The sequence below is a fragment of the Zophobas morio genome, unplaced genomic scaffold (assembly GCF_036711695.1).
Source record: "Zophobas morio isolate AGI-343-1 ecotype UQ-CSIRO unplaced genomic scaffold, CSIRO_AGI_Zmor_V1 ptg000011l, whole genome shotgun sequence".
NCBI classification, from domain to species: domain Eukaryota; kingdom Metazoa; phylum Arthropoda; class Insecta; order Coleoptera; family Tenebrionidae; genus Zophobas; species Zophobas morio.
The window spans coordinates 5,072,132-5,081,018 of NW_026972116.1; the positions used below are offsets into that span (position 1 = coordinate 5,072,132).

Below are 8,887 nucleotides of genomic sequence, written 5' to 3' on the forward strand. Positions count from 1 at the left end.
CATAGTTTAACTTACAACTTTTATTTTCAGGTTTTTATCAATATAAAGGTTACAATTCTTTCAACAATTTTTACAATAATTATCAATATGAGTTATATTCCCAAGACAATATTATACAAATAGTATTCTTCCTGTCAAATCGAAATTTTACTTAATGACAATATATACAATAAAATGATTAAAAATAAATAAATAATAGAATGTAAAATTAAAGCAAAAAAGCTGCTACAAACTGGCAGTTAGAACCGAGTATTACACACAAAAAAAATATCACAATTAGAATACGCAAAAATACTAATAGTACGTCACGTTGATTACAAAAACATCAAGTGATTGATAAAAATAGTGGGCCTTTTGTCAGTTGTTGTTACCATTTGAACAGGCACGTTAATTATTATTAATATTTGAGTATTATAAATTTATTTCAGTAAACGACAAGGATAGCATAGTAAAACACATTTTATAACGTAATATGGCAGCACTACAGTTCTTGATCGCTTATAATGAAGTGCTTTACGCAGGTGTCCCTTACCCCCATAAATCATATGCAAGCGTTCAAAGACTGAAGGAAAACACTTTCGGCTTCAGATATGTGCAAATGTATTGTAATAAATTTGTTGAAACTCAAAAAGTCGGATTTACATCCGATTTGCACAGAAAAGTACAATAAATTGAGTATACAACGGGTGGTCGAAAAAGTTTTTAGATTAGAGTTGGCCATGGAAATATTTGTCATGTCTTTGATTAAACTACAAATAATTCGGATTTTTGACATTTGCATTTTAATCAAAGACATGACAAATATTTCCATGGCCAACTCTAATCTAAAAGTTTTTTAATCACTCGTTACTTTTTCTTTTTATATAAGGGTGAGATTCATAATCGTTCCTTGAAACAAACTGATACTCACCTCGAACTTGACCCATTAATTTGCCATTCATAAAGATTTCTCAACCTCCATTTTGTTGCTGTCATTAACTTTTGGGTTTTAATGGGTTCTTGCCTTAAATTTTTTTTTCGCTATTTGCAGCCGGACTACTGCTTCCTTTGCTCAGTTTAAGTTAAGGAACAACTATGAATGCAATAATAATTTTAACGCAAACTCAACCTCACCGTCAACTCAAGTGAGTTGAGTTTGAGTGGAGGATGAGTGACGACTATGACTCTCACCCTAAAATTTCAAAGTACACCCCTGCGTCTCATAGCAGGTGGCGAGCGGCAAACGTAATGTTAATTACATCCATTGTGGTTTCTTTTCAATGGAATAAATTGGCTCTTACAGAAAAAGCGCCGATTTTTCTGCTGGCATAGAACCTTACAAAATATGCTTTACTATACAACACAAAATATTGTCACCTCCTTTTTCAATTTAGTACAATGTTAATTGGTGGCAATCACCTCTATGAAACAAACGTACCAAAACAAATTATGAGCCAAAAAGGAAGTTTGCTCATCTTTGTGAGAGTATGTAGTACGTGTGCATAGAACATTACATTTGAAATGATTTCTGCAATATTTATGCACTACTGAGTGAGAAAAGCACCTTATACAAAATCAAATTGAGTTGAACAAGGCTCCCACGCTATGCGACAGGGCATACTGTACTACACGGCTGTGGGAGTCCTCGATTGTCAATGCCATTTCGCCTTCTGCGCAAAAATGTCTGCTCGAAGATTCTGTGCGAAACAGATTCCCAGAATCTACAAAAAAAATCATGTAAGGTAAGGACAGTTTATCTTACAATAGATACATATAGGAAATTCGTTAAAAACGAAGCTAAACCAAAACGACACTTACTTGCAAAAATAAAACAACAAAACTACAAGTGGCTAAAGAAATCATATTTCGCTCTATCCATTCTTCAGTCGCTTCCAAACACCCTTTCTCATTTATTATTTTTGACACATCATAATTCTGAAAAGCACAAAAAGCTGGTGATAAATAAACATAAGAAAACAAAAAGGTAGAAGCTATAGGTAGTACAATGAAATGAGTAGGGCGACAGATACCTGAAGCACCATAATTCCGACTTTAACAGCCGCTACAGGTACTAAATTACTTTCGATCCATTCTTCGCCAGCACGCAAACAGCCTCTTTCAAATATGTGTCTTTCTCCAGGCTGCATTACAGAACAAATCACAAAGCTAGCAATATTTATTTCCTAAATTTTACTACAGGTTTAACATCACTTAAAATTGTGTTATCTCAGGCGACGATACTAGAAACATAAGGTGCACCCAATGTTTGCGGCCCTCCGATGTTTAATAAATCCACCCAATACAAAATTGTTTTAACGTTAAAATGCAGTTGCATACAAATTTTGTGTGTTACTTTGTTGGTGAAACGTTTTTGACGTCTTCGAATTATTTTCTAACAATGCTAGGCGTGGTTAAAAAGCTTCGTTCTGTGCACAAAGTACCATTTCGTGTACTCGTATAGTCAGTTGTATGTAAAAAACTAACGAATTTTCAAAAAGTTTTCAGATTAGGGTAGGATGGAAATATTTTTTTTTCGTTTTCCGACTCATAAATGATAGATTGTCTAGAGTAAAGGGGTGAAAACTGCGAAGAACGATGTATTTATTTTTTTATTTGCTGTTCCAACAATCCATTTTGATTTTACCTCTTCAATTTGTAGACATTGACATTTGTAAGGTTTACTAGTTTAATCAAAGAAATGTAAACATTTCCATGGCCTATTCTAATCTAAAAACTATTTGATCACCGGTTATTTATTATTTCAGTGACACATGAACCATTTTTTTTATTAAAAAAAACTATTAAATGATAATGTTGCATATTCCGAAAGTAGGTGTTAATTTTTTAAACATATTATGTAGCTAATCTTTGTGTAATGCTGGAAGCATTACACAAAGATTAACAAAACATTTTAATTTTTATTAAAAAAAAAATAGGTTCTGTGCTTCAGAAATTGATAACAAAAAATATTAAAAAAAAAATCACGCATAAAAGAGAAAAAAATGGCTTGAGAATAAAGTTTCAGTTTTGATATTACCCAATACCATCAATATATATTTTTTAATATACAATGCTTTGATAAATATTTCTTACAACCAGTGACCTCTGGTATTTCAAACTGTTGCAAATTTGTCACTTTTTTTTGTAGTGGCATACATTTAAAAATATATTGTATTTTTTAAAGAAGTGGACAAGCTACCATAAAAAAATGTGTATGTCTGTAGAAATATATATTATGAGCTGCAGAATTTTGTCGCTCCTTTATGAAACAAAGAACAGTAATTAATTTGGTTAATAAATCATGTGTTACAATAATAAATTACGACACTGAAGTGGTGTTACCACTATAGTATGCACTCCGAAAGAGACGGAACAAATCAGTGCCCTTTTGGATGTTTTTATTCTCAAACTTAATGGTGCTTCAAAAATTTTTAGGATTATGAAAGATGGCACAGACCACATAACCACAAAATAGATTTAGTTAGATTTTTTTTCAATACTATACACTAAATGCGTCTAAAACAACATTATTTGCTGAATGTACACATTAAACATACCATAAACGAGGTAAATATACATAGTATAATGATTATTTGACTTGATTATATCATTTTGGTTTCTTGCAGACAAGATTTGTACCTTGCAGATACAAAAAATTGTGAAACTAGGAACAATCGTGTAATTATAATTAATGCAGCGCAAATTGTATTTTAAAAAGTCAATCAATAAATGATAATTAAGACATTCTAAATCAGAGTAGTCTTTCGCACTTCAAAACCCGTTCTTTTTTTCTGTGGAAAAATAATTTGCCACAATTACGTCACAATTACCGTATAATATATTTATATAATATTCACTCCGCAATTTATGCTTGTGAAAGTTTTCTAAACAATTTATTGCATCAATTACTATTCTGTTTACGTCAGTTTTCAAAAACATGGCATGAACAAATGTACTTACAAAACCTGGTTTCCGTACGTCATATCCGCATTGTTTGTTTTTGATAATCTCCTGTAACAAGTTATCCAATGAATAATTAATTTATAACAGTCTACGAATAATTTTACATTTGGTTTACGCTTGCAGCATGAAAATGGAACTCCACAAGCTTCTCTACTACCAACATCACGTGATGAACAATTGAAATAATTATTGCGATCCCAATCTTTTGGTCCTTCAATACCACAGCATTGCAACTAAAATTATTTAATAAAGAAACGTTACAATTCACTGAAAATAAAGAAGTACCCAATCTTCTTGAATCCAGTCAATTAAATTTTGTTGGTCTGGATCTTCTCTGTAGTGAATGATGAATGTTTGAAATCCAATGGTTGCCTGAGACTTGATCTGGAATTTATTGTATACTTTTTAATTGAACATAAAAAGGTGAATGTTATTCAAAATGTTTATAAGCTGTTACAGCAAAACAAGTTTTTACTTTCTTTATAAATTATAAAATCCTTATATAAGTTACGCTTATTAATGTTACGCTCCACTGATAAAGAGATGCTTAGTTTTGTGTTCTTGACTAGATTTACTTATTGGCTATTTTTCATATTATATTTAACAGACAGTATTTTTTAATCAATACAGTTCCATGAAGAATATGAATAAGAGTTCTGAATACTCATCTACTGATTGTTAGAATGTGGTTATGACTCACCCAATCCTTAAATATGAATCCAAGAATTCCGGCAGTCATTTCAAATAACAATAACACAGATAGAAATATGGCATACTGAAACATAAAAATATACAAAAACTCATTTACGAAAATGTTTAACTGACTGTTGCTAAAAGACATGTATTTTCGCGTAATGCTCCTACACATCCAGTAAAACCTATAATGAAAGTTACAGTCCCTAAAATAAATACAAATTAGAAACGTGTTTTTGATATCACTTTAATTTATTACCAATGCAAATTAAAATAAACGCGGGATCGAGAGCAACGTTTGCTACCTTTCCTAAATTATTAAAAATATCTTTCTCACTCCAAGCCCAAACTCCTATAGTTAAAATCCCCAGCCCCAATAACTACAAGTACACATTATATGAGGGCATTTATTACTTCCTGTTGTCTTACCCAAAACAACACATTAAATCCGAATATCATGTACTTTAAACAGCTGCTCACTTCGCTCGTCTCTCTTCTGTATTTCCTGACTGGGACTGTGGGTAAACTCACTGCCATTTTCCTCCCTTTAATAATTATATACATGAAGTAAACAATTAAGGAGGTACTATTGTAACGTAAGTGTTAAACATGTCATTCTTGCAGTGGCCTTGACTGAAATTTAGAGTACAAAATAAATAACACGCAAAGGAAATGATCAATGTTTGACTTACAATGCATTTCACATCTACATATAAAACTGTAATACTTTCACACACCCACTGGGCAGGAACTGCTATTTAGATCAACGGGTGTTTGTTGCTGTACTTATTGTTGACTGTGTTGACACAACACAGGTGTAATTGACAGTGACGTTTACAACTGATCGATTGATTTTGAGATGTAGCTATCTGTTTTAACAGCAAAGTACGTAATGTTGCCTGACGCCGATAGATAGCGACAGTAGCTACAACTTCTGTGGGAAGAGTGTTTTGTGATTCCGAGCATGTTATTGGTTTTTATTGTTCTGTGGTTTACGCAAAATAAGTTTTTCTACCGCCCACGTTTTTTGGTTTTCTAATAGAGCTATTAACGCACGCAAATGACGTCACAACAGTTCGTTAATAGCCGAAAGGCGTTCTTTAATAGATCTGGTGTAATTTAGATCGGTAAGATTGGTAGCAATGACGAGAAATGTCAGGTGAATGTCAGTGGCAAATCTAAACTTAAAATTTCTCATGTTTCCGGACGCGTAACTTCTTCGCAAGACATTTTAACCAATTTTAAATTACAAAAACTCGAATTGGTTCGAATTACAATTGTTGTTGTGAAAATTAGAACCTCAAATATTTCGTGGTTAGTGTCAGACCGACCCATCGCCAACCACGACAAAAGTCCCCAGATTAAAAAAAATGCAAATTTCAATTAAATTTTGGGAAAAAACGTGTGCGGTAGAAAAAATAGTATAAATAACTCGTTCATAAGGCCATTGAGGCACTCATCCTTTATATAACTCGCGGCTTCGCCGCTCGTTCTATAAACTTGGATTCGTGCCTCAATATTTGCCTTATGAAACTCGTTCTTTAATATACTATTGTTGTTTGTCGTCTTTCTTTTTAGCATCCTTTGTGGTGTTCAAAATGTAGACTTTGTACATGACGTGGATTGTTTTTAAGTGTCTATATTTTTTCTCTAAATTTTTTGTAAGAGTTTATAATAAATTTGAGCTCATTATTTCAGGATTATCATTTTAGGACTTTCCAGGAAAGAGCGCAATTACAAACTTTAAAGTAATTCTGCAATAGTCATAATATAATTATACTCTGATATATTTTAATGTTTCGAGATTAACGATCAGTTGAATTTAAGTTTTATGTTCATAAAAGGAAACGTTTTTACGTTTTTGACGTATTCGGCACCCTCTGATTTTGGTGTCCTGCCTGAGGGGATGCCCATTTTATCCACCTGCATACAATTTGACGATGAAGTTATGCTTGACAATTACACATTTTTTAATTTGTTTATAGTTATATAACGTCTAAAATTAATACTTAATAGTTATATAAATTTAATATAACTAATTAAAAAACAAAACTAAACAATAAGAGTAGTTTTTCTTTGTGTACAAATTGTACCTACAGTTTTGATGCCTATTATTATATTTTCGCAATGGAATGAAATTAATGAAACTGATTTAAGAGTATGTACTTTGATCGAATTTTCTTCGCCTTTGAAACAAAATGAATTTAACTTTTATGTTTTTTATGGAAACCGTCTATAAGTCGAGATAAAGATGTGGAAATTGTTTAACTACATACAGAGAAAGAAGTATGATGCTATGCATATGTTTCAAGAAGCATAGAATGCTCTGTCCCCGATAAAAAAAAACCCATAAGTGTAGATTCAGTCAGACTCAAACATAATATCTTCCGCAATATGATCACGTTTAGGAGGCATCAATAGATACATTTATCATTCTCACGATTATCTTAACACATTTGCAAGATTTTCCAAATTATTACGATGAGGAATTAAGAATTCAAAAACGTTTTACTACCATGAAGTCACGGGCATGCTTAAATTCTCCCTTTTTTCACACGTTTAATCTTCTTTTTTTGAAGTTTGTTATTTTTGTTGATAGGAACGCAACGGAATAATTTACATCGGTGATAGATATTTTTTATAAACATTGAACTGGATGTCCTCAAATTAAGAAAATAACATTAACGATTTCATTACAACAACAAAGGTTATTTGATCACATAATACAGGTATCTTCATGCGTGGACAATTACGTGCTGAAATATATAGTTTCTAATGTGTGTTCTAGAGTTGTCTACACAGCATAAATACCAAATATCTATCAATATTTGTGATATTTTTTTGTCAGGTTGGCGACCATATTGAAAATTTTGTGATGGAGTAACCAACGTCCAATTCAATTTTTGAGCACAAATTCAGTAGCTGCCATTTTTTCATTGGGTTTTAGCCGTGCTGATGTCAAAACTGACAACTGTGAACTGACATATTAACAATGCTACCAATAATTTAGAATTGCGAACCCAAAAATTTGCTTCAATCATTACTAGTCACCTGGTCTCTCATATCGTATTTTATGTATTACTTGGTCATGTAGAAACGCATTTTTTGTGAAAACTGTTACTAACAAGTAAAATGGAGCATATCGGTAAACAACATAATATGATTTCTTGAAGGACTACATGAAGCACGACGTTAATGAGCATGTTTATTTAAAAACTTAAAATTGTACAGGTAGGTCTTGAGAAGATGATTTTAATGTTTTTCTAGTTCCAGCTAGATTTACAAAGTTTCAGGTGATTTGGGTGAAAACAGAAACGTTACAGATAAGGATATGACAGCATGACTAATGAGTCGTGTCATGTTGTCCCCTTTATGCTATTATGTTTATGTACACTACAATTTTTTGCTAAATGAGTTATATATTATAAGTATAATATTATAGTTAGAAAAAAATTCGGATTTAACGCAGACTATGTATCGCTATTTTTTCATATTCCATATTTGGATTTAAATTTCAATTACTTGGACGACAACGAACACTTCAACATGCTATACAGATTATTAGAATAAATTATTTCCTTGATATGTTTTACACTTATATTTTATGTTACCTATAGTTGTCAGCATGGAATGAAATGAAATATTCTTCGTTAAAGAAATTAAAAAAAAATAAATTTATTTGATGAATTGTTACACTGCTCTACAGGGCCGGCTCTAAGGGACCAGGCGCCCCGATGCAACTTACTGTTCAACGCCCTCTAAAAAATTTTTGTAAAAAAAAAACAAATAAAATTTTGTGATCACATATTTTTTAGAGCGATATTTTTATTAACAAACATACATAAAATTATGATGAATCAATCTTAATATATACAGTATGTCCCCGGTATGAGTTCACAAGAGGAAAAAAAAATGTATTTTCTATTTTACAAAAAAATGACATAGGAATAACATATTTTGCTTAATTCAAAAGAATAAATCTGCAATTAAAAGTTCAATATTCTTGGTCTGTACTTTTAAAATTATTTTTTTCATATTTCTAAGTTCTTCGTTACTTTTAGTTTTTTTTTTTTAAGGACACAGCCTGATAATATTGCAGATTTATTCGTTTTGAATTAAGCTAAAAATGTTACTCCTGTGTTATTTTTTTGTAAAATAGGAAATACAGTTTTTTTTCCTCTTGTGAACTCAATCCGGGGACATACTGTATATAAAAGTATTTGTCCTGACTGACAGACTGACTGATTTATCA

General features: G+C 31.6%; 1 protein-coding gene across 3 annotated transcripts; it reads right to left on the reverse strand.

Moving 5' to 3' along the window:
• Positions 1-5: 5 nt before the first annotated feature.
• LOC135126696 (tetraspanin-5) lies at positions 6-5,483 on the reverse strand. Of its 3 annotated transcripts, XM_064052786.1 has the most exons (11): positions 5,328-5,483; positions 5,065-5,268; positions 4,895-5,015; positions 4,768-4,841; positions 4,643-4,717; positions 4,228-4,326; positions 4,047-4,175; positions 3,940-3,990; positions 2,010-2,120; positions 1,798-1,914; positions 6-1,700 (listed from the first exon to the last, which is right to left on the reverse strand). In XM_064052786.1, exons 2-11 carry the CDS (start codon positions 5,197-5,199, stop codon positions 1,632-1,634), a joined length of 981 nt encoding a protein of 326 aa, XP_063908856.1. In that variant the 5' UTR covers positions 5,200-5,268; positions 5,328-5,483; the 3' UTR covers positions 6-1,631. The 3 variants fall into 3 exon arrangements, with proteins under 3 accessions (XP_063908856.1, XP_063908855.1, XP_063908854.1); XM_064052785.1 differs by lacking the exon at positions 1,798-1,914; XM_064052784.1 differs by lacking the exon at positions 2,010-2,120 and having other exon boundaries at positions 5,328-5,481.
• Positions 5,484-8,887: the final 3,404 nt, after the last annotated feature.

What these genes read in the sequence shown, in the direction of transcription:
- LOC135126696 (XM_064052786.1), bottom strand. Translation starts at nt 5,199, where the DNA reads ATGTATATAATTATTAAAGGGAGGAAAATGGCAGTGAGTTTACCCACA. An exon ending in GATTCATATTTAAGGATTGG is followed by an intron (nt 4,327 to 4,642) that starts GTGAGTCATAAC and finishes AATAAATTCCAG; the next exon opens with ATCAAGTCTCAGGCAACCAT. An exon ending in ACTGGATTCAAGAAGATTGG is followed by an intron (nt 4,176 to 4,227) that starts GTACTTCTTTAT and finishes AAATAATTTTAG; the next exon opens with TTGCAATGCTGTGGTATTGA.